The sequence below is a fragment of the Populus nigra genome, chromosome 2 (genome assembly GCF_951802175.1).
Source record: "Populus nigra chromosome 2, ddPopNigr1.1, whole genome shotgun sequence".
Lineage (NCBI taxonomy): Eukaryota > Viridiplantae > Streptophyta > Magnoliopsida > Malpighiales > Salicaceae > Populus > Populus nigra.
Genome location: NC_084853.1, coordinates 43,936,253 through 43,960,408, shown reverse-complemented (window position 1 = coordinate 43,960,408; position 24,156 = coordinate 43,936,253). Strand labels below are relative to the sequence as shown.

General features: G+C 35.2%; 4 protein-coding genes across 6 annotated transcripts; 1 reads left to right on the top strand and 3 right to left on the bottom strand.

Annotated features, from left to right (window-relative positions):
* Positions 1 to 2,383: 2,383 nt before the first annotated feature.
* LOC133681672 (cyclin-dependent kinase D-2-like) lies at positions 2,384 to 8,694 on the bottom strand. Its single transcript, XM_062104783.1, has 7 exons — positions 8,472 to 8,694; positions 7,814 to 8,112; positions 7,620 to 7,728; positions 7,225 to 7,350; positions 5,417 to 5,652; positions 5,025 to 5,342; positions 2,384 to 2,926 (listed from the first exon to the last, which is right to left on the bottom strand). Exons 1-7 carry the CDS (start codon positions 8,574 to 8,576, stop codon positions 2,869 to 2,871), a joined length of 1,251 nt encoding a protein of 416 aa, XP_061960767.1. The 5' UTR covers positions 8,577 to 8,694; the 3' UTR covers positions 2,384 to 2,868.
* Positions 8,695 to 11,400: 2,706 nt separating this feature from the next.
* Positions 11,401 to 16,960, bottom strand: LOC133683003 (transcription factor MYB3R-2). The gene is made up of 10 exons (XM_062106523.1): positions 16,906 to 16,960; positions 16,751 to 16,806; positions 13,641 to 13,768; positions 13,378 to 13,426; positions 13,006 to 13,063; positions 12,828 to 12,895; positions 12,632 to 12,742; positions 12,372 to 12,475; positions 12,130 to 12,258; positions 11,401 to 12,016 (listed from the first exon to the last, which is right to left on the bottom strand). Exons 1-10 carry the CDS (start codon positions 16,958 to 16,960, stop codon positions 11,401 to 11,403), a joined length of 1,374 nt encoding a protein of 457 aa, XP_061962507.1.
* Positions 16,665 to 19,910, bottom strand: LOC133682719 (digalactosyldiacylglycerol synthase 2, chloroplastic). The gene is made up of 5 exons (XM_062106214.1): positions 19,760 to 19,910; positions 19,293 to 19,614; positions 18,941 to 19,207; positions 17,770 to 18,125; positions 16,665 to 17,534 (listed from the first exon to the last, which is right to left on the bottom strand). Exons 2-5 carry the CDS (start codon positions 19,575 to 19,577, stop codon positions 17,015 to 17,017), a joined length of 1,428 nt encoding a protein of 475 aa, XP_061962198.1. The 5' UTR covers positions 19,578 to 19,614; positions 19,760 to 19,910; the 3' UTR covers positions 16,665 to 17,014.
* A 923-nt stretch (positions 19,911 to 20,833) lies between these two features.
* Positions 20,834 to 24,099, top strand: LOC133681991 (uncharacterized). 3 transcript variants are annotated; one of them, XM_062105212.1, is made up of 7 exons: positions 20,834 to 20,986; positions 21,298 to 21,621; positions 21,726 to 21,816; positions 22,354 to 22,442; positions 22,555 to 22,701; positions 23,220 to 23,318; positions 23,663 to 24,099. In XM_062105212.1, the coding sequence occupies exons 2-7, from the start codon at positions 21,316 to 21,318 to the stop codon at positions 23,711 to 23,713; spliced, it is 783 nt and encodes a 260-aa protein (XP_061961196.1). In that variant the 5' UTR covers positions 20,834 to 20,986; positions 21,298 to 21,315; the 3' UTR covers positions 23,714 to 24,099. The 3 variants fall into 3 exon arrangements, with proteins under 3 accessions (XP_061961196.1, XP_061961193.1, XP_061961194.1); XM_062105209.1 differs by having other exon boundaries at positions 22,321 to 22,442; XM_062105210.1 differs by having other exon boundaries at positions 20,847 to 20,986; positions 21,264 to 21,621; positions 22,321 to 22,442.
* The last annotated feature ends 57 nt before the right edge of the window (positions 24,100 to 24,156 follow it).

The window sequence follows — 24,156 nt, the reverse complement described above, 5'->3', positions numbered from 1 at the left end:
TAATAAAATTAAAAAAAACATGTATAATAATTCAAATTAATTCAAGTTAGCATACTAAATTTATAATTTATAAGATAATCCTATAAAAATATAAAAAAAATACGAGAAACAATTCTCAACTATCTAAATATAGAAGTACGCGGTTATAAGAAGAAAGGGATATTCAAAGTAAGACACTATTTGTAAACTAAGTTGCCTTTCAATGGTGTACGCAGATATTATTCCACCATCTACGAATGCATGTCAGACTATTTCTGTGTCTAATTTGTATACGAAATAGTAGAATTCTAGGTCATTTCATAAGAGAGGACAACGTTGCGGTTCAATTGACAATTTTGAGGTGCTCATACGAACTCAAATTTTGAAGTTACCTCTGGAAGATTTTAATGTAAACAGACACAGAAGAAACCATTAGGAAGCAAGGGCAAGCATGATCGTTTATCTTTGCACTGAATAATTTTGAGGTACTAATACTCGTTTGTGTTTAAGTATTTTTCGAGAGTAGAAGCAGGAAAGGATTGCTGTTCTCTGCGAGAAAGAAATCATATATTATCAATGAGTAGATGAAGCATGAGAAGAAGATAAGCTCCGAGAGAAATTATATAGAAATGGAAAAACTTTGGAGTCAGCTAGTAATTGTTCAGACGAAGAGTGTCACTCACAACCCCACATCTTTTGATGGTTTTGTTAATAATGATTAACCTCTAAAGAACCATCAATAAGCAAAAGGTAAACGAAGATCCTTCATCTTTCTCCCATCATCTCTGCCTGCAATAACAACCAAAAAAACCCCATCGATTTGAATTTTTTAATTGTTTTTATAAAAATGGAAAGGACAGAGAGACAAAGTGGTGGTGCCTGGCAGCAGAAATAAAAAACTCTGCTCCAAAAACGACCCCAACCGTAAGATTCCGTCTTCTTCCCCCCATTATCCATGCCAACAAGAACAACCCAAAAATCCATTAGCTTCAACAAACAAATTCTTTTTTAAAGAAAGAAGAAATTGAACTAACATGCCTGGATGCACTGATTAGCCGCCTAAAAGTAAAAAATCAAAGGGGAAACTGTGGTCTCCGAGCAGCCACATCCCTAGGGAAGGACACGACATGGAAGAAATTGAACAAAATTATCGCGAGATCGACAAGTTTTTTGGTGATAAACACTGCTAGAAGCCTAGAATCTACCGTAAAAGACCTCACAATCCACAAATAAAATTATTATTTTTTATTATTATTATTTTGTTAATTGGAAACTTCTGATCATCAAGCATTGGGGCTGGAGCTATCTGCTGGTCTAATTTTGAATACCGAGGGCCCTTCTAGTTTTTCCCTCGGATCAATCATACGCACCAAAATGCAGCCAGTTGTGGTTAGCATCTCTATTGATCGAAACGTAAATGAAATAAACAAAACAAATCAGAACCATTGCATTTCCATTCCATGCATGAAACTTCAAATCCAAGCATCACAATAAACATGTGAATATGTTCTTCCTTTCTTAAACAATGGACTGCAATGTCAACCAGGGAAAAGTTGGAGCTTTTTCAGAGCAAATTCTTTCGCAGGGCAGAACTATATATGTGCTAACAAGTAGTTATGTGCATGGTTTTTGACAAAAAAATAATAATAAAGGCCTCTGACAGGAACATTTCATAAAAAGTAAGAGTACGTGTTTTCATTATGATTGCATGGACAAAATTAACAAAAGAATATTTGTGTATATTTTTATGTTTTCATGAATATTCTTTTCTTGAGAGAGAAACATACATCACATCTTGTGCCGACTGCCACTCACATTGCACTGATGAGATAATCATCTAAAAATTAAATATGATTTTTTTCCAGAAATTCAAAGGAGAAGAAGAAGAACAGGGGTTTGTCAAACCACAACCCAAATCGAAGGATACGGTTTAGCATGCTAGGTTGCCTAAGCAAGAATCTTTTTAAAATTTTATTTTTGGAACAACAAATAAAGAACTTCATAACGTGCATTCATTATTTGTTTGGTCTTTGTCATTACAGCTCACCAATGTCTCTAGGGTGAAGTCTTGCAAGCTAGATTGCTCAGCAATCAGCATCATAAGAACCACCTGATCTAAAATGCATTGCAATAAATCAATTATGTAAACTTGCCCAGCAAAGATCCTCAGGCCATCAAAGAAAACCCCCCGAGTCCCAACTACATGTAGAAATCGAGACTAGACATTCATATAGACTGCAAATAACAGTCACTAAATTGCATAATAATGATTAATGAGACTATAGGAAAGTTAGATACAGGCCCGCTTTCATATCAAGATGAAATAACTTTTGACCATTGAACAATTCTCGAAAAAAACCACACGAAATAATCAGAAAGAACATAAAAAAATAAAAACATTAGATGCCTTGTAATATTTTCTTATTTAGCTTACCAAGAGAAACCAAGTACACTCATCAATAAACACGATGTATATTGGAAAATAATTACCGTGAGCAATTGTCCAACTTCTCTCCAGTATAGAATATAGTTAAAAATTTGTTCGGACTTCAAAATTTGGCCAATCATAGACTAGTGTGGATTCTCCGAAAAAACTAAGGAGCCATATCTCTCTCTCTCTTTTTGTTTGACAACTATTTATGACTTACCAGCCACAACCTCAAACACGTGGGGAAGAAAAGCAATGATTAGTAGTGTGATGCTCCCTTGTGATCTCTAGGCAGAAAATAGCCAATTGGAGGCTCTGGCACACCAACATGAGAAAGGGAGATGCCGCCACATAATTACAACGAACTCAAGAAAGTCACAGCATACGTCATAAATGCAGGACCAGAAATAACCCATCCTCACAGAAATTCCCAAATCCAGTAAGATTAACACAAATGATTCTTATTCAGGATGCTGGAACTCAAGATCCAGTTTCCTCTTTAGATGAGATCTGTCAGCACTGCACAAGGGAACAAAGAACACATATTAAGAACACTGAGGGTAAAGTCAAAATATCATTGCAAACTGTCCGGATGCATATGTTTCTGTTTCCTTAAACATTATGGTATCATCAAAAGAACTAGTTTTATGGAACAAAGGAAGTGCAAGGGAGTGTCTCAAGAGCATATTTACCTGTACATATGTTTCCAAAAGGTGGAAGGAAAGCTTATGTGAGGCAAGGCATGAGCCTAATATAGGTTGAGTACAAAGCATTTCTCAGACAATGAAATTAGTTTCTGGGGAAAAGTTAATTATCATACAAATCTAATCCACTTTTTATTTCACATAAACAAAATGGAATTGGAATCTAATGTAGTTTTATTTACCTACTTTTTTCTTAATTAGATGATAAGAAGATATTTTTATAATCCACAGCCATCATTTTATTTCTCTAGATGCGTTTCCTGTCTATTTATGATTGTTTAATGATCATATTAAAATTCAAAAAGTGAGCTTGTATGGTAAAAGAAATCATGGCACAAATAAATGATCCAATTTGTTGGATTCTTTTATACTAACTCCCAGTAATATAAAAAATAAAAAATATATCTGATATTGGGCTTGATATGGGACAAAAAAAAATTGGGGTGAGAAATTACAAGATTTTTTTCTTTCTTTCTTTTTTCCTTTTCTTTTTGGGTAAAAGAGCAATACAAATTCAAATGAAAATAATGCACTCATGCAAAAGATTGACATGGTAAAAAAGTAAATATTAAACATGTATATGTTAAGGGTACCAAAATTATTACGAGAGTAAATCCAAGGGATGTTTTTGTTAGTAGTGTGATGGTGATGTGGTGACTCTGCTGGAGGTGGTGTTGTTTGGTGGCGGCAAGTAAAGTAGTGGTGCTGGTGAGTAGCAGTACTGGCTGTGCCAATATGGTGATCTCAGCTTTTAATCTCCTTACCCTAAAGCACTTAAGTAGAACCTCCCATAAAATTTAACTCGCCTTTAATCATTTTAAGGGATTTGGAAAACTTTTAAGATACATTATATTTTAAAGCTACAAAAAATATGAATAAAAAAATGCCAAGATATATAGTTTAATGATAGCATTTATTGTCTTAATTTCAACCAGGATATAATTAATGTCTTCAACCATAAGTGAAGAAGAGAACAAACATTAGATGCTCATTAATTCATTTCAATAGTGACTGTAAATTTGTAAAAAGTTTATGGGGAGTTTATCTCCGTCAATACATTCTAATTCAAAAGTTGGTTAATATCAAGGAGGGAGTTTATCTCTCTCATCAACTATTAATGGCAGTCTAATATTCAAGAAAAGAAGAATCTATGATATACATTAAAATTTGCTCAAAGAAGATTTCTAAGAAAAAAAAAATCATAATGATATTTAAAGAAAAGATAAGAGACATTAAAGCAAAAGGTCAAAGACAAATAAACATACAACCAAGAGTCTCACATCTAGTTCATAAGAACATGTGCCCTCATAACATAGCCTCATTAATAGATAGCCTATCCTCAGATTAAAAAGTAGCTATCTGGCATCCAAACATATTGACCAAAATTATAGTTAGCTGTTTACAGTAATCAGACCATTCTTTCCAAAATTTAAATTAACACATCTAGTTCATAATGAGATTTCTAACCTTGTAAGAGAAAAATGAATTGGACTCAATGCTTAAATCCCACCATAAGGTTAGCTTTTGTTCATTTAATCTAATGTCACATTTTTTTTTGTAATAATGGAGCATGTCTTGTACATTCCCGACTTACATATATAGTGCTCATAGCCTTATTCAATTTAACAAAGCTCAACCTCAACTGTAATCCCCAAGAAAGAGCAAAGAAAAAGGAGAATATAAAAAAGGTCCCAAATTAAATCTTGAAGCTTAAGCCCACATAATTTGAAAACTTGAAGCCTTAGCTCTAGGTCAAATATGAAATTTCTTATGAAAATACATGACAACAAGAATATAAATCTAAACTCCACCTTCAAGTTTAACGGGCTGCAACCTTATTTGCTTTCATTATTTTTTGGGAAAAGGACATGGTTTAACCATTTTGAAGTAATTCTTCACAGAGATAGTTTTACCTGTTAATCGTAGGTCTGCTCATTGGTTTTGATCCAAAGACAGAAAAATCTACTGACATCAGCACCGGTTCATTCCTGCCCGTGTTATCCCCAGCTGCCTGTCTAATCTCACCGCCACATTCATCAACCTTATCAACTTGGAATGAATTTCCAGCAAACCCTTCACGATCTGACATCACTCTTCTTGCCTTCCTTTTTGGTGACAAGACAACAGGACCATCATGTACATCTGAAGTCCTAGGATTGTGTGATTCTCTCTTGGGAGCTGGTCTAGGGAGCTTAGCTGGATCTGTGGGCAGAGGTATGGAGGTGAAATACCTAAAAGCAAAACAGAGATGAGAGCGGGAAATGAAATGATAATATAGATTTCCAATTTGAAAGATTTTGGAGACCTGTGTTCCAATGCCTGTTGCACTGAAATTCTAGCTCTTGGATCATATGTAAACATCTTAGATAACAGATCTAAAGCATCGTCACTAGCCGTTGGACACAGTTTTCGCCAAGGTTGTATAATCTGAGATGAATATTCTACAAAATCAGGAAGCCATTCCAAATCAGGCCACTGCAAAGGAGTTGGAGTCCCCAACTTCTGAAAGATCTTTCCTAGTTGATCGATATCGCTATCCCCCTGTCAAACACTAAAAGTTAAACTGGTTCTGCAAATGGTGATTGCAAAATGCTCCATGGGCATACAATTGATAAACATCAAAATGATTAGCTAGATGTTACAATAAAATGAGCTTTAGCCAAATCAATTTGTATCCACTATTCAGCATGTTCTTAGAAAGGAAAGCGAAAGGAAGAAAATGTATGCACTATGTTTTGATAATGTACCTAGGAAGAGCATGTCTATGGATTCACAATTGAAGGCAGAACCCCATAGCCCAAACCATTATTATTTAAAAGAAAATGGTCAGATGAGATTCCTAGTTGTCAGTGTTCATTTAGCAACTTTTAGTGACAAAAGGTGCATGAAAGGAAAGAGGTAAACGTCTCTAACAAGAGCAAAGAAAGGCAAGAATTCCCTTTGATGTCCATTGACAATATTGACGAAGTAACTGGGTGGGAGTGGAAAATTCATACAAGTCTTATTCACAAACAAGGAATTAGAGATTTATTGTATTCTCCGATTCCTGTTCCTGGTGGTTTACTGTTTGGGAAACTAACTTAAATGTATGAACACGTAATTGTGGAGCTTGGAATTCCTCTCCCAAGCGAAACCTCTAAAATCCACAAGCAATAAATCTTATACTCTACCAGGAGTCAGCAAAGATTTGCCACAGATAGACAAAAACTAGTGCCACGTATCACAAGCTACTGGAAAATGAAAAAGAAAAGGATAACTTAGTGTCTTCCTGTTGTTATGGGAAATTTTAGGAAATGGGACATTGTGTGGCACAAAAACCTTAAAAAAATTGGACAGGATTTATCTTAATGAGAAAAAAAAAAAAAAAAAACTTTAACCTTGAGTTCCTAGGCTTTGCAAAATACAATTGACAAAGGGTAACTGCACAAATTCAAATACAATGGTCTAAGATTGGAAACGAAAGATTTACAAGAAAAACATTCCAGATTCCTCTCATTTATCTTTAGGCCCATTTTAACCACACATCTTAGAATTTTCATTCCACATGTTTTGATGCCCCAACACCAACAATGAAGTTCACATTGCCATAGCAGAAAAACAAAGCATAATTGCAGGTTATGCAGTCAAAAGGACTTTCAAGAAAAGAGTTCCAAGTGTGGGAACATCATGAAAAATTTACTCTTTGATCATTGTTAGAATTGGCCGCCTTGACCTCTTGACCCAGGTATTAAGTGTTCCTAGGCTTGAGGCAAGGCATTGGATTAAGTTCACATTTTGCAAACAATCACAAAAACTATTCCAAATTTAAGGAGAAAGTAACGTGTTAACGTGAAAGTTCGCTGGTAGCCACCGTACCAATGAATTAAACTAGAGATCCTAATTTCAAACCATGCTTAGAGAACTCAAGCTCCCAATTTTACAGCTAGAGATCCAATTGCAAACAATGTTTAAAAGTACAACTTTAATCCATATAGAACTCTACACAAAAGAGAATAGGCCAACTGCATAACTAATATGACTGCTAAAACTATGAGGAGTATTTTTCAAGAGTGAAAACCACATTTATGACAAGCATGAAAATCAAATTTATGACAAGCATGAAAATCTACTCACCTGTAGGAATGGTCTGCGATTAAGTAGCTCTGCCAATATACAACCTGCAGCCCATACATCAACACTAGCACCATATTGTTTGGCACCAAACAAAAGTTCAGGTGCTCTATACCATCGAGCAAAGACCTGGACATTGGTATTCAAACTTGCAGGTTTAATTTTTTGTGGAGGATACAGGACAGAAGGAAACAAAGGATGATTTATCCATCACAGCATCATTCCTGACACATGATGTATGGTTCATAAACAAAGATTTGAACTAGTTCCACACCAGCCATCTATCATATGATCAGCTATCACTGCTGCTAACAAAGCTTATTTCTTAAGCAAAACATTATATCAGATCTTAATTATAAAAATCCTTTAACTGAAAATGCTTGAACGTACACACTTACTTGGTGTGTGAACTTGCGACCAGGACTTCCAAAAATACGTGCTAAACCAAAATCTGCAAGCTTGAGCTGCCCATTAGATCCTATCAACAAGTTATTTGGCTTCATATCCCTGCACATAACAAACACCATACATTTGATACCAATTCTGGCAGCAATTAACATCACAAACTAGCTTCTCAACGACAATGCAATACCTATGCAAAACCCATTTCTTATGGCAAACAGCTAGTCCTTTCAACGTCATCTGAAAGTATGATTTTATATCCCCTGGCGAAAGAAATATATTGGGATCGCGAATCACCGCTTCAAGATCAGTCTCCATGAACTCAAACACAAGATGCAAGTTCCCTTTGTGAGGGAAGGCATGGATCAACTCGATTATATTCGGGTCTTTAAGCTCTTTAAGAAGTTTAATCTCTCTAAGTGCTGTAAAATTCACTCCTTCCTTTTGTCTTCCGAGCCGAATTTTCTTGATTGCAACAGTCTTCCCAGTCTGCAACATGCCCAACACTATCAATTAAAAATACAAAAACAACCTTATGGAACCTAAGCCCCCTTTTTTTTTTTTCAGACAATTACCTATACATACCAACTTAAAATCTGATCAAATTAAGTAAAACTAAATTAGTATTTTTACTAACTAAAATAACTCCCTGAAAACCAAAATCAAAAGCAGCTTTCTTTCTTTCTTTTCTTTTTTCCCCTTTAATTTCTCTATAAGCAAACAAAACAAACCCTAAAAAGTTGAAAATTTCTTCAGTTTTTATACATTTGTCATAAATCAAACAAAACAGAACCTAAAGATTCAAAATTCCCAGTTCTAAGGGACAAAATCCAGGTAAGATTAATTACCTTGGTGTCAATGGCTTTGTAGACAACACCATAAGTACCTTCACCAAGAATCTCTCGCTTTAGATATCTATCCGCTACTTTCTTCTCCACATCATTCTCTGACATTCTCGATTTATTTTATCCGTCACAAGAAGAGAGGCCTCTCCTTTTCTTTTTAGTACACCACTAAAGGCTACAGCGCGTAAATTGCTAGACCGGCAGTGCCTGAAAAAAAACAAAAAGAAGTGAGAGAGGGACAGTGTCAAGGCAACGTATATAAGGTAATTTACAAATTGATACATACAGTTTGATGCTAGTGACAATGTGGTATCTGTAGCTTCGATTGCTTTTAATTTTACTCAATAATTTCATTTATTTTGCTTTCCAAAGAAATTATAGTATTCGTATACAAGGTATCTTGAATCCCATTACGCGCAACCTCTCAACTCCAAATAACATTTGTAAAACAGAACTTACATCCTGCAATCTCTAGCTGTTAGTATAGTTTTGGTCAAGTGTCAAAAAACTACTATGTTACAAACAAATATTCGAGCACAGTTATCATAGCCATTGACATCCCAAAAGATTGCGTATGTTATTCCCTTATCAGCTCTTACCCTTAAGCACGAACACCTTGAACTTGGATCCGCTAGTGATATTTTTATTAAAGGTGTAACAAATAAACGACAGCACTGACCTCCACGTTGATAAACGCACACAAAGTTCCACTATTCCTTCTCAGCATCATGTTCATATTTCATGGCATCCCACCTGTCTACAAGTTAGTAGTTGCTAGCGTAATCAAACATACTAAGAGAGAATTGTTAAAATTGCATTAAGAAATCATGTATTATATTAAACAAGGGAATAAATTTTCCATTTTTATAAATAAACTAAAAGTAAGGTGAAAACATTGCGCCCACGTGTACCATGCACCCTCTCATAATTCATGGTGCTTTTTTTCTCTTCAATTTAATTCTTTTGTTGCTAATTGCTTCTTATTTATTGATGAATGTAGGATTAGAAGTAAGGAAGATGAAGAAATTAGATGGTTTTTTCAAAAGTAGTGTGAAAAGTTAACTTTTATCCCTATACTTTTTAATTTATAGTTTTATCATCCTTGTAGTTTTTTAAAATTCAATTTTGATATGATACTTCATTATTATTATTTTAATTTTTAATTTGAGAGAGGAGAGAGTTGTCGATTCAATTGGTAAAAAGATAAAATCTCGGTTCACTCGTTGATCCTGGTGTAAATAAGTTTCATTCTATAAAGAGAATTCTAGTGAGGTGTTCTTTTGTAATCTCATTGTCTGAAATAATAAATCTAAATTCAAGAAGATTTTTGGATTTAAGTTTATTTTGGGTTTTTTTAATCGATTTTAAGGTTATTTCATTCTATAATTTGATTTATTAAAGTTTCTATGGTGTTTTCTAGTTATTGCTAAGCCTCTTAATATTTTTTTTTAAAAAAATAGATAATGTTTCATTTATTCTTTATTTGAAAAGAAGACTTTAATTTTTAATTTTCAATTTATTTTAACTCAAAATAAACTTAGATCGATTCAATATGTTATCATCTCGATATTACTTTTAAATATTTTTCAATGTTTCACTATCTCAATATTCAATCAATATATAATAAATTTTGAATTCATTATTGAATTTTTTTAAAAAAATACATTAATAATATTTGAATAATTTTTATTGCGTTTAAAATAAAATTTAATTTAACCTGCAGCACAGTATAAAATAGTATCCTGTTAGTGGATTCCTTCTCTGTAAGAGTAAAAAAAAAAAATCAATGCTTTCACCATAAAGACCATAGACTTTTCCTAAATGGTTTTTCACTCTACGTGGAATGATGAAGGAAGTCAAATTTATCGACAACCTTCTACCACTAAAGCCGTTCGCTGCTGATAATAAAAGTTGCCAATGAGTTAATTGACACTAGTTCACTGCAAACTAGGAGAAGCTAGGACGTAAAGTTGCCCTCTTTTGCAAAACAAAAGATAGATGGGCTAATTCAGCACTCCTGAGACCCTGAAAAGATTAAAGCAATGCCAATGTGCATCCACTGTAGATCCTGATCAGTCTGCAAGTGAGAGCAAGTGAGAGGGTCAGCTACAGGAGAAGGAAAAATGGATGCTCCGAAAGAAAGTGAAAAGATTGGGAAGTGTGACTCACCTAATTCACATCAATGAGTTAAAACTTCTCTTAATTAAAATTAGCAGGAGAAAAGGTATCAGATGATGTAGATATAGGTATGGAAGGTATGGTGGAACTGGCCTAGTCCTACCGTTGTATTAACCTTCTATGTTAAAAGCGTATTCCAGGCGTTTTTCTACAGACTTCATGTCTTCTGAAGTTTCAAGCTTCTTGGATTTCGGAGGAGAAAGGAAAAGCTGTTTCTTGTTTAATAGATCCACATCATCATCATCTTTGTCAGATGAGCAAGAACCTAGCGACCGGAGGCCATTATCATCTTTGTCAGATGAGCCAGCTTGTCTCATAGTAATAGAACTTCTCTTCCTTATTATCGATGGCGTGCTTTTGAAACTCCTTGCTTTGCTTCTCAATCTGGATTCTGGACTGCTACAATTAGGAGACACTCTATTGCGGCTTATTGGAGTGGAGAAGGAACCTAGACCTCCTACTGTGCGGATGTAGCAATCTGAACTGGGAAAACTACCGGTTTCCAGGAAGACATTCAAATCCTTTGGCTGGAGTGACTCGTAGCACAAGCCACGATGTAATTTATCCGTAGTGTTAGGCCCTCCTGCCCCTCTATTTTTCTCATGTTCATCTGTCATTATAAGAGAATAATGATGATTAGTTCAGTTAATTGATTTAGATTTTGTGAATGTAAAACGCCTCACACTACATACATTACCCTGTAGCTGAGGCACATTCGCCTCGAAAACTTTTAGAGGTAATGTTCATAGTAACTCTAGATTACATGCTCAAAAATGAGAGAGGGGGAAGAAACTTTACCCATTGTTTCATCATAACCATGTGCACTGAATGGAGTACTCAAAGAGAGATCCAAAGACGGAGAAAGTGCTTCAGAAGGCAATGAATTGATAGTATTTGTAGTCTCATGAGTCCTTTCTTGTGAATATGGAGACCTCATGAGACTACCGAAAGAAATATCACAGATTTTCCCAGCCTGGTTAACAGAGGAATGGTCTGTTGACTCAGATGTGTATGCACTACTGGCACTTTCTCTGCAATCTTGGCTGGACAGAACACATGTATCAGTAGCTTTAGTACCTATAGTTCTACCTGTGGACTTTGCTGAATCGTTCCACTCTTTACAAATTTCATTATCTGACGTCTTCAATTGGCCCTCCCTTATACCAACATTTCCAAGAACCAAATCCAGTGAACAAGGTTCCACGTTTGAGCACAAGTTCACACCCCGATCATTTCTTTGCTTGCCCACCTCTAGCTTCTTGCCATCTGCTTTTGTCTTGTAACTATAAAAGTCCAAACCACGAGCTGGATATGATTCTATTCTCTTCCTCACTGAGCAGTTCCAATGATTTTTTATTGAATTTTCAGTCCTGGTATTTTCCAATAGACACAAAACAAAGTGATTTTCCACATGCATAAACAGAAAGTCATCTGTTTTTGAGTATTGGCACCGACTTTTCTTCTACAAAAGCTCTAGAGATACCTTCCATGCAGAAGCTTTGCGATCTCAGCCCACTTGTTACCATATGCTCCGTGGGCTTTGATGAGAACTGCCTCCTCCTCTTTGGTCCATGGAGTTCTATTAATATCTGGATTTAAATGGTTGTGCCACCTGAAAAAAAATTGTGTGATGACTTGGTTCTCAAATAATAATATTCCCAAATAAATAAGCAGCATTGGCATAACCCAAAATCCATTTACGCGGACTGAAATGCGTCCAAGTACCTTTCTCGGCATTGCTTGCCTATGCGGCCTGTCAAGTGTTTTGCTACTTGAGACCATTTCTTGTTTCCGTGTATTTCAACAAGCTCTCGAATGAGATCATCTTCCTGTTGATCCAATAAAGTAAATATGAGTCGTTGTCACAGATTATAAAGAAACAAAACAACCTCCTTCGTTGATATGAAGGATCAATACAACAACAGCCAAGTCTCCATCCCAGACTGGTTGGTGTTGGCTACATGAAGGACCAAAAGAAAAATCACCTCTTTTTTCCAGGGACCTTTAACAAGTTTAGGGTCAAGAACCTTCTGCCATCGATGCAGGCACTGAACATCTGTTCTATCAGGAACACATTCAGCTGCAAGAGATATCAACTTCATCGGAATAATACACTAGCAATGTCAGCTAGAAAACAGAACTGAAATGAGCTCGAACTCAGCTGGAAGAGAGATTGAAAACCAGCACTGGCAATCTCAACCAGAAAACAGAAACTTGTGAGCTAATGAATATCACAACCTTCATTGGCTCTTGCAAAGACAAAAGGCATTAATTCGAGCACAAAGAAAAAGCAGGCCAGTTCACCATTAATCAGATACAGGAAAGTAAACACTGAGTATAAGATATTGAAGGAGCATACCGATCTTCTTCCAATTTTTGCTATTGTACCTTTTGACTGCATCAGCTAATATTTTATCCTAAGAAAACAAGTGCAAGGTCATTTGTCCATATGAAAATTGTTCTAAATACCTTACTAACAGCACAAACACAACTCCTAGGTCTTTACGTTGAAGTTCCTTTTTTCTTTCCTCATTCCGAGTACAATTTCATCCCAAAACAACAAACAGCCATTCACATGTACAAATCGACAACTATTTGCAATTTGTAGACTAGAAGCATCCACAATTCAATGCCATAAATTGAGTTATCTAAATACCATGGAATATTTTACAGGGAAAAAAAAGGCACAGAAGCTATTTTGAAATTGAATACAAAAACCTCTAACACTAACCTCCTCCCCTGTCCATTTTCTTGATCGTCTTGTAGGACCAGTCATCCTCCTAAAACACAAGAGAAACTAACATCATTCAAATATACATTTCATTGACAGAGAGAGAGAGAGAGAGAGCTGGTATAATCACAGCTGGAATTCATAAATCTGATTTCTTTTATCTGCTAGAGGAATTAAATTCAAACTACAAAAAGATCAAAGAGATACTGATATTTACAACATAAATAAACGAAAAAGAGATAGATAATCGAAGATTGACAAACCCTTGTTGATTTTGAATCGCATTGCGAATGCCACCATGGGGCACCAAACCAGTCCAGTAAACTAAACCCTTTGTCTTTGAATTAGAATTGATCTCCTTAACTTCTTCAACCATGATCTCTCTCACACTCTAAATTAACAAAAACAAAGTAAAAGCAAGCCACCCTTTAGGAAAAAAAAAACCTTCGATCTTTAACAATGTGTTGACGAAAAGAAAAAAAACTCTCTAAATTAAATTCTTAAAACCCCTAAAAAAATTAAGACTTTTCCTTCAAAGATTGATCAACTTCAACACTGCTACATAACTGTAATCCAGTTTTTTTTAATTAAAAAAAAAACAGAGATTACTAGGAAGCACATTAAACGGTAACATTAAAACTTAGGAGGGTTTTAAGGAAACTATCAAGAATAAACAGAAGTTTTCTTGTTTGTAAAAAAGAAAAACGTCTCCTTGTTTTTTTTTTTTTATAAACGCGTAACGGCTAAAAAAGGATAAGCAGGAAAAAAAAAATCTTTTGATAAGGGTGAGAGAAAAATTAAACCAAATAGGCAAAAGAGTGATCAGGCTGTTCTAGAGAGATAAAGAGGGAGAAGGGATTGATCATTGACGTCAAAGATAAAATTTTGCAAAGAGAGAAATTCGCGGGAAAAGAGAAGGATAGTACTTGTAGTGTTGAGTGTTCATAACATGACACGAGAAATAGGCAGAGAAAGAAGAAGAGATACGATACAGAACAAACGGTTTGTTTGTTACAAACTTCAAAACGTTAGTTCATTTTTACGAGGACTCAGTCAAGTATAATAATTATTAAAAAAATATTTAAAAAATTAAATTTAAATAAAAAAATTAAATTTTAAATAAAAATTTTGACCGCCAAACACCTCTATATCTAGATTAGGATGTTATTTAGTCTGGTTAAATATGAATTAATTCTTAATGTGGTCCCTAAATAAAAATTATGATATGTGAATAAATATAATAATTTAATAAAAATAACACTATATGCGATGTAACATCTTAGACGTCAGTGTGAAAAGGATGTATTCTTGAAATTAAAACGAACTTAGTTTTACTTGGTGGTGTGTGTTTTTAATTGTGTTAGGGTGTGTTTTAATAATGAATTTAATTTTGAATTTGTTGATTTTAATATGCTAGTATTAGAAATAAAAAAAATATTTTAAAAAATTATTTCCACGTGTTTTCAAACAAAATAAAAAATAAAAACACATTGCGTTACAATATTAAAATGCATATAGAGAGTAAGCCTTTTCAAAAATATATTTTTAGTCTAAAACATTTTCCTTTGTTTATTATCCATATTTATCCTTTTATTTCAATTTCAGACTGGAAGGAGTAATTTGTGCTCTCGTGAATCTTCTCTGATCAGAGGGTTATTTATTTATTTATTTATTTGTACTCGAAATTGCAATAGCCGTTACAATTTACAAGCGTAAATTTTGGACTGTAAATGACTGGAGACCAGTTGGTGAGGTGGACTTTTCTCTCGGAATTTTTCTGATGAGAGTGGTGGGCTTGAGGCCTAATTCCCCTACTTGGGTTAAAAGCCTTATTTACCATTGCCTTTCAAAAGCCTGATTAATTACTGCAGCTAGCCAGCTAGCATAAACTGGGGAGGAGAGGAGGACCATCGGTATTAACTCTCACCTGCCGTGAAAATGAATTCACAGTAGACGAGGCCCAAGGGATTGTGCAGTATGGAATTGGGCCGGGCTAGATGACCAGCCCGAGCTACACTCTGGTTTTCCGTACCAGAATATTTTAACTTCTTAAAAATTCACTTATTAGCGAGGAATTTTTTTTTTTTTTTGGTATCATTAACCTCCGGCTACTGATCAACCTTATAATTTCATAACGCAGTTTCTTATCCAAATCAAATCATGAAAGTTACTTCTACGTGAACCAGCCGAGTTCAATTGGTTTAGATATAATATGAATAATAAAAAAAAATATAATTTGATTTTAAAAAAAATTAAAATGATATTTTTTTATGGCAATATGTTAGATCAATTTAATTTCACAACTTAACTCACGAGATGTGTAATTAAAGTTACGGACTGAACAAGGTTTACTAACTTTGTTTTTTTAAATAAATATTTTATTTAATTATATAACAATAAAAATAGACACTTATATAATTAAACAACAATTAAATATTAAAATATTTGTTTGAAATTGTGATAATTTTATACAAAATAAATTACAATGATGATTCAAAATCAACCAAGTGTTGGAGTGATGGAGTTAAAATAAAATAAAAACTCTCCGTTAAATAATAAAATAAAAAAATCTAAGCATCTATGCATGCCCGACCTTTAAAAAAAAAGGGTGTTAATGAAAACCCTATTTTCAAAATGAGAAAAAACGATATAGCTTGAATCTTAGCAGACTAAACATGGAAATATGAAATTGAGTAAAAAAAAAAAAAAGTTCAGGGCTGACCATGGAGAGTGAAGAGCAGAACAAATCGAGTGAGAGACTAGAACTCATTTTGCAGCTGACTCAGTATGATTTTTGGATATTGAGATTGAGACAAATTCTGCTATTGTGTGCTTACGTATAAATGGACAACGCGTTGTGAGAGTTTATGTTCTTTGCTATAGCCTGTTCTGCAAACACAAAGTGTTAAATATCACGAGGATCTCCTTAGCCTTTAAATAATTAATTCGGCATCAATAACTGGAATTTTCGAATCGATCAAGTCAATCTCATATCACCGTCCCTACAGTTGGGTATATGGTAATTGACATGATGATCAAGGGGAGCCCATTCCATTCGTAACACCATTGAATCTGTTCAAAGCCTCTATATTTTCCCCTTCAAATCAACCTTGAGAGGTAGTGGTGTCTTTTAATTGCGGCAAAGTTTTTTTTGTTTAAAAATATATTAATATAATATTTTTTATTTTTTAAAATATATTTTTAACATTAACATGTCAGTTAAAATGATCAAAATATGTATAAAAAAATTAATTTCAAATGAAAATAAAAACATAAAAAAAAATTACTTTTAAAACATAAAAACATGCAGGTTCTAAATAAAAGTAGCACTTCAATACACTGTATTTGGCAATATTGTGATGAACAGACTAACAATCTTAGCACATATCGCCCATCGCCCATTCCAAGACTTCATGGGAACTACAGCAACTGGGAATGAGAATGCATGTTTACAGTTCAAAAGATGTTACAGACTATGATAAAGCGTCCAGGTCATCAAACCAAATGCGAGTATTTTGTGCTTTGTACAGGCTGTTTTGTTGGATCTCCCAGGTCCAATCTTCAACCCTTCATTTTTCCGCATTTCTTCACCAGACTGCCAGTCTTATTTTCACCCTAAGAATTGCTAGGATGTATTTCATGATGTGTCAACAGGATCTTTTGATCCTTGGGTGGCTGCGGGAATAGCCAGCCCAAGCTCCTTACATAGCTCTTCGTCTGGTTGCAGACTCCCTGGAATTGCACCGAAAGCTCTTCTTGATGTTTCAGAACCAAGAGCCACATAGTGCAGATATGCTGATACATCCTCCATTCGTGTATTTAAAGATGTGGAAGCAAAGTTGTTTGAAAGACTTTTTGCTGGTTTCCTTGCAAATACCTGGTCCAGATCAGCAACCCTCAGAAACCGTTCTGTTGCAGCCTCCCATGACAGCTCGTGTCTCTGTGCACCAGTCAGCTCAGCAGGTTCTTCAGTTAAAGCCCTGCTTGTGGCCTCGACAAATCCTTTGCTGTTATCATAAGTCCAGCAGTTTACAAACTGCTTGAAGAATTCATTCGATGGGTGATTAGCACATACAACAATTTTGCCCATTGCCAATGCTTCTGCCGTCGTCGTGCAAACAACGTCTGTGGTGCTTGGATTCAGGAACACTTTATAACTGGTGGAACACCAAGAACGAGGATATTGATAAAGGTTCCCCGTAACAAAAAAAAACAATACAAGAGGTGGAATAATTCCGGATTGGATTACAGTTGCAATTTGCAGAAAATAACCACATTTGTTCAGCCATTATTTGTTGCCAACTGGGTGAGTGTTTTATTTTTCAATATGATAGGAAAAGACTTATCAAACTTATAAATTAGTTGTAGTAGCACATACAGCAAGAATCTTACTCGTGGAATACAGGATCTGCATGATCACGCCCAGGATATACTCTGACTACCAGATCCAATTTTTTAGCAGCTGCCTGGACTTGGTCGGAGTCTTCTCCACTGCCATATAAATCTACCTCAAGCCCAATTAGCTCTTTTTGATTGTCTTGAAGAAGTTTAATAAGCTCCTTGTAGCCTTTGCTCCACACCATTTTTCCAATGTAGTAGGCACCTTTAGTGAAGGCCTGATTCCCATTCCCACTTTGTTGTAGCTCTATCTTTTTCTTGCCAATCTCAAGGAACTTAGGATTCACTCCATGAACATTGCAGATTATGGAATTAGGATAATCCTGGGTAGCAGCAGACAATCTAATTACCTGTAAGCACATCACAAGTGTACCCTGGTCAGCAACCAATTATATTAAGATTGTACCAACAAAGATAAGGAATCCACACCAAAAGACAACTCTCTTTCAAGAGATGTTTCTTTGGCATGTAGAGCAATGATGAATGAACACAGGGCCAACAGGACATTGCTTGATCCCCAAAGCAATTTCATTCATTATGGTGCCACTTTATTTAAAATATGTTTGAAAAAATGATTAAAGATACAAGGGTTTACAGCTAACTTTCTTTCCTTTCTTCCCTTTTTTTTGCATTCCATGGATACTGATAGTTGAATGTCATTAGCCACTTTTCCTCATTCACATCAGGCCAATATAGATGTTTGTTGCAGTACAATTCAAACAAGCACATGGCAATCTGATTGTAAATCAGGACACAGCAATCAGAAATTAACAAAGACTAGGATTACTTGAGTAACTGCGAAATAATTGATTTGTTGCTCCAACAAACATAGAAGAATATAACTTGACAAAAGGTTAGCTATCAATCATTAATCAGGCTTAAAAAGTAAATATTCCTTGTACTTTGATTCAGAGTTTTGAGATCACTCGTGTATTTCCAGCGATCGTGCTTCAATGAGGGATGATGGTACTGGTTGGAAGCCATACTAAATCCACTAGAAAACCACTCAAAGCACATCTTTTACACGAAATGATGCAAAAAAAAAAAATCATAATGCAATAAAGTATGAGCATAGAAATCTTTAAAAGAATTCTCAATTCAAGTATTAACAAGTTATTATAACAGAACGGACAACATAGAACCATTCAAACATGAAGAAGCATACCTTGTGGCAGTAGATATCAACAACCCAACTATTAATATATTTAACAACCAATGCTTTAACCCGTCCATTCTTCTCTCTCTTGATATATTCCAGATAATTGGTGTGTATAATTCCTATGACAAGGCGGAATTTAGTTTTCCATCTCTTCCCATGATGAAACCACGTGAGATGCTCAGGCTCCTCAAGGACCGCAACATCAGCATCTTCATCCGGTATGACTTCCGAGATATCTCCTACGGAAAGAATGCTTCTTTTATCTACAGCAAACTGCAAGACAAACAAAAAGCATCAAACTTTACGCCCATCTCCAACTAATAAACACATCATATATGATGAATTGATTGATGATTACCTTGGCGGGGTAGAATTGTATGCTAAAAGCAGGTGAAAATGAAATCCTCTCCTGAAGCCAATGACGGACATACACTTGTTGCTCAGAAGGTGAAGTGAAGGTGATATTATCGGGGTAGACTAATTTCTGATGCTGCAAGGACAACCACGGAATCACCAAAGTGACCTTTCTACTCCCATCTTTCGCAAGAAACGCAGCACGAAACAGAGGGTTTACGGCAGTTCCCGTCATCCATGGAAGACTGGCCGTTGTAAAAATTGCAATATGCTGCTTCTTGTTATCCATTTATTAATAACAGCTCTCAACTTGGACAAATTGATTTCTTTTCTCAAACAAACAATAGGTAATAAAAATAATTAGGGGAAAGACATAAAATCTACGGAATTAATAATCAAGAAAGACAGCAAAGTTTAACGTAAGAACAACCGGATGCAGAAAACAAAGATCTAACAATAGTAACCCATTACCTCTGGGATATTCTTCGGACAGCTAAACGGTAAATTAGAAACAACGAAGGTGTAAGAAGATTCGTGTTTGGCTGGCTTAGAGAAAAGCTTTTGGGTCCCTCTCCTCCCTGTCTCCTCCGGTCCATGATTTTTTGTCTTCTTTTTCTTTTTCTTTTTTCCCATAAGGCAGATCCAACTTGGTCCCTGTATTCTCACCTTTAATTAATGTGGTTTCTGTTATTTTATTGGTCCCTTTACTCGAGAACATTTCTTGATGTTATCCCCAATCCAATCTCCATCCAATTCAACATTTAATTATTGAGATTTGATCAGGCATGTGGTAGATTCATGTTCACCTTTTTCACACGTGGTTAGGAATTAACAGAAAACGTAAAAGTGGTTGGACGGAGAGATCACGTTCACTAATTTTCTAGATTAGAGGGACCAACTAGGTTAAGAAAAGGAGTATAGGGGTCTTCATGAGTAAAATTTTTAGTATAGGGACCAAATAAATATGACCAATCCACGTCGCTGAACTCCTTTGGTGAGAGCCATGTTTAAGCCTTAAGGACTAAGGTGCTTGTTAATTGCTTGAAGCAAGATGACACGCTGGACCACTTAGTTCCGTGTATCTAGCCTGATTTATTTTTTAAAAAAAGAAATTTTAATCTTGTGTTTTTGATGAATTTTTTTATTTTTATTTTTTAATATTATATTAATTTTAAATTAATTTTTATTTTTTTATCATGTAAACCAAAATTAATTAAATATATTACTGTCTCAATGTTTATAAAAAAAAAATACCAATTTTTTTTAAGTCAAACTTTTTATTAGTTGTTTAGATTATTTCTTAAACATGTATGGCTGATTTTTAATTTTTTTTTTGGTTATTGAATCTATCAGTTTGTATTATATTAAGTCAATTTTTATTTAATTTAATTTAAACCCCACAATAAGAAATTAAGTGAGAAGTTTTCAATTTTTTCTAGCTAAATCAGATTTCATTACAACATCAAAGAATTTTCCAAAGCTGGAATATTTTTTTTATATTTAAAAAATTTTAGGCCACAGCATACGCCAAGTAATCTAGTGACTAGTAAATAATTAAAAAAATTGTGAAGGAACAGAAAAGCATGGACTGGTAGATTTGCCTAACTATAAACCCTTCGCAATATTCAAACACCAAAACCCTGACAGCAGACCTCAGATTTTAGCATCTGGGCTCTCAAGGTTTGCAATAATTGCCAGGTAAAGCAAGAAATCACTATCTTTCCACTCTCATAGACTTACTTAAGCCTTTACTTTCTACCATTCAGTTGATCATAAAAGCTCACATGGCACCAATTTAGCTACTTGCTTAAAAAACGAGAGTGATTTCTGATTGTGAACAATATTGTAATAAATAAGAATTGATGTTACATTTTAGGTTTGTTTCTTCTAGCATTCACAACTGTAGATTAGCTTTAATTTTTGTTATGTGATATTCTGGGATCAATCAAATGCTGTTATTGAATTAATGTTGCAGATGGAGGTTTAATGTTGATGTTTTGTGTGTTCAGAGAGCTTGAAGAGTGCTGATGGGACATGCTGATGGTCTATCAGAACCCGGGTCATCAAGCAATCACCTAATTGCCTATCCTGAATCGGTGTTGGATGTTGAAGACGAAGAAGAACAGATACTGTATGTAGCTTCCTTTGAAGAACTTGCGGGAAATCATGTTAAATATGACACCATTATATGGGTTTCTATCTCTTTGTTGCTGGTTTTAGCTTGGGGGATTGGCATTATTCTGTTGCTATGTTTGCCCATAAGACGATGCCAGCTTCGAAAGGATATTTCCTCGCGCAAACTATATGTTACAGCTAATGAAATAGTTTACAAGGTAATCATGTGTGTGTAGTGAACTTTTCTCTCGCCAATTACAAGAGAGAACTGGCAGCGTAGATCCAATTCTTATATTGTCATTATTATTTTTCTTGTTTGAAGTTTTCAAGGCCTTCGATTCTCTTTTGGCGTGTTACAACAATTGAGAAGCGCACTCCACTTTCCTCGGTGATTGATATCATCATTGAGCAAGGTATTGATGCAATACCAGTTGATTCTAGTTGTGACTCATTTGCGTTGCTACTTTTTTGTTCACTGTTCCATTTGCTAGATTTATGTGTTACATGTACGATAGTCTAGGTTAGATGTATGTATGTCTTTTTCTCTAAACATCTGTTTCCCAAGCATATGGCCTAAAGAGAAGAAATGGCTATGCAGTTTTTTTCCAGCCAGGCTACGTGATTGGTTTTACTGCTGTTCAGACAGCTATTGTAGTATTGGTTACTGTGAAGCTTTCTTGTAAACAATTTTGGCTTGCTACAAGGGAACCTTTGAGGAAAAGTGGGGGAACAATAGGCTGCTAGCTAATCGCTGTAAATTTGCATATTTCTGTCTTTTTGGATGATGTCATGAATTTTATATGCTTCTTCTCAAGTGAAAGATGAATGTTTTAATCAATACTGTGTGTGCAAAACAAGCCCTCTTGAATGAATGCTTCAAAACGACTGGTGATATTAACATATTCTGATTTTCATAGGTTGCTTACAGTCTGTTTATGGACTCCATACAGTTAGAGTTGAAAGCATTGCTCATGGAAAAGCTGCACCTGTCGATGAATTACAGGTTCAAGGTGTTGCTGATCCTGGAGTTTTGAGGAAGGTTTTACAAACTTGATTGTTTACTTTATTTTCTTATTTCAATGTGAATGTTGCTGTTTTTTAAACAAGATGAGCTGGATAATAGTTGGTTGTAAACAATGCATTTCTTGCAGGTGATAATAACTGAAGCTTCAAAGAATGCACAGGATTTTGGGAAAGGTTGCAAACCTACTCTTACTGGTGAAGAGGAGAGGCTGTCTAGAGGGGGATCATTGAGTGAGGGACCAGTTATCTTTAAATCACCATCCAAAAGCTGGAAGGTAATTTAAACTGCAAGCTTTTTCTATGTATTCTCTGGAATTTGTTTCCAACTCCTTATTTATGAATGCTAACACCTCCTCTTACTCACTTCAAGTTGAGATGTGTATCCTTTGAAATATTCGTACTCTAATAACTCCAACCTCACTTTAGTAACAAGTTGAGGCTTTTATGTCCTGTTCAAGTTGAATTATTCAATTTGAAACAGCCTAAATCGTTATGTATTAAGTTTTTATATTGGCGAATGAACCTTGGATGCTATGGTTCTTACACGCTTTAAGGTGTGAGTCAATTTCATGCTGTGCCAGTTCTGTACTCCATTCAAACTGTGTACCTTAAACTGGTTCTGCTTGCAAGACATTGAGGTGCTGTGACTTCTACTTCCCTTACAAAAGTGGAGTCCAATTTATTAGGATATATAGTCTGAACTCTCAGAAGAATGGATGGTTGGTCCAGATGCTTTACTACATTCATCAAATTGATTTGCTTAAGACTAAGAGATGCCGCCTATCCTTTTCAGATTACAGGCTCACCGCGCTACACTTCTCTGGAGCATAGAGGTTTAATACAAGGGGAAGTGCTGCTAAATAAACTCGAAGAAGTCAGTAAATCAGTAAAGGTATGGACCCTGTACTTTCTTTATGTGGTCTTGTCCAATGCAGATAAACAAGATAGTTTCATTTCATGTATTTTTAATCTTAAAATGTTTTCATGTGTTCAACCTTGAATAAAGTGGCAAGCATTCCCTGAAACACTTCACTTTTTTGGAACTTTCAGTCCAAATGATTTTATGAGTTGTCCATTTTTACAAGTAATGCAGACTTTCAAATGACCTAGCATATACATACTTTCAAATAACCTAGCACACGCATATCTCAAGGCGACAATGGTTGCTTCTGCTTGTGTTCATTTATTTCTGTAAAAGTGTCCCTCATTTGCCTACTTTTATTTTTATCATGCCAGAAAATTGAGTCGCATATTAAGAAGTCCCAGGCTTCCCCAGAAAGCCGTTGAAGTGGAGCAAAGCCCAATTGGATTGGATCATCAAATCAGACGCTTAAATTAGAGAAACTTCATAACTAACCCGCCGCCCCTTGCAGAAAGAAAAGGTGGTTGCTTGCGGAGCAACAGCCGCGTCCAGATCTGATCTATCTACTCGGCAATTCATCCGGTGACTTCATGGTCGCAAAAGAAGCCCCGCAAACCAATGTTGGACTCTTTGTATGTATAATCCAGTTGGGTTCTTGTTTTCAATGCTCTTCGAACTTCGGCCAGTTATTGGCTTTTGCTTCCATTGCGGGAAGCTTTCATGTGAACAGAATTGTTGTTTGAACAATTGCATTGCTCACTGTTTACAATGATTTCCATTTGTTACATGAAAACATCTAGCACTTGTTTCACTTTTATGTCTGGAACTCTCTTTTTTAGAAAAAATTAAAATTAAAATGATATAGCTA

What these genes read in the sequence shown, in the direction of transcription:
- LOC133681672 (XM_062104783.1), bottom strand. Translation starts at nt 8,576, where the DNA reads ATGTCAGAGAATGATGTGGAGAAGAAAGTAGCGGATAGATATCTAAAG. An exon ending in AAGAAATGGGTTTTGCATAG is followed by an intron (nt 7,729 to 7,813) that starts GTATTGCATTGT and finishes TGTTATGTGCAG; the next exon opens with GGATATGAAGCCAAATAACT. An exon ending in ATCGCAGACCATTCCTACAG is followed by an intron (nt 5,653 to 7,224) that starts GTGAGTAGATTT and finishes AGTGTTTGACAG; the next exon opens with GGGGATAGCGATATCGATCA.
- LOC133683003 (XM_062106523.1), bottom strand. Translation starts at nt 16,960, where the DNA reads ATGCGGAAAAATGAAGGGTTGAAGATTGGACCTGGGAGATCCAACAAA. An exon ending in GGGCGATATGTGCTAAGATT is followed by an intron (nt 13,769 to 16,750) that starts GTTAGTCTGTTC and finishes TTGTTAATTTAG; the next exon opens with AGTGTGAGAGAGATCATGGT. An exon ending in GCGATTCAAAATCAACAAGG is followed by an intron (nt 13,427 to 13,640) that starts GTTTGTCAATCT and finishes CTTGTGTTTTAG; the next exon opens with GAGGATGACTGGTCCTACAA.
- LOC133682719 (XM_062106214.1), bottom strand. Translation starts at nt 19,577, where the DNA reads ATGGATAACAAGAAGCAGCATATTGCAATTTTTACAACGGCCAGTCTT. An exon ending in TACAATTCTACCCCGCCAAG is followed by an intron (nt 19,208 to 19,292) that starts GTAATCATCAAT and finishes TTTGTCTTGCAG; the next exon opens with TTTGCTGTAGATAAAAGAAG. An exon ending in TTGATATCTACTGCCACAAG is followed by an intron (nt 18,126 to 18,940) that starts GTATGCTTCTTC and finishes ATGTGCTTACAG; the next exon opens with GTAATTAGATTGTCTGCTGC.
- LOC133681991 (XM_062105209.1), top strand. Translation starts at nt 21,316, where the DNA reads ATGGGACATGCTGATGGTCTATCAGAACCCGGGTCATCAAGCAATCAC. An exon ending in TGATATCATCATTGAGCAAG is followed by an intron (nt 21,817 to 22,320) that starts GTATTGATGCAA and finishes TGATTTTCATAG; the next exon opens with GTTGCTTACAGTCTGTTTAT. An exon ending in ATCCTGGAGTTTTGAGGAAG is followed by an intron (nt 22,443 to 22,554) that starts GTTTTACAAACT and finishes CATTTCTTGCAG; the next exon opens with GTGATAATAACTGAAGCTTC.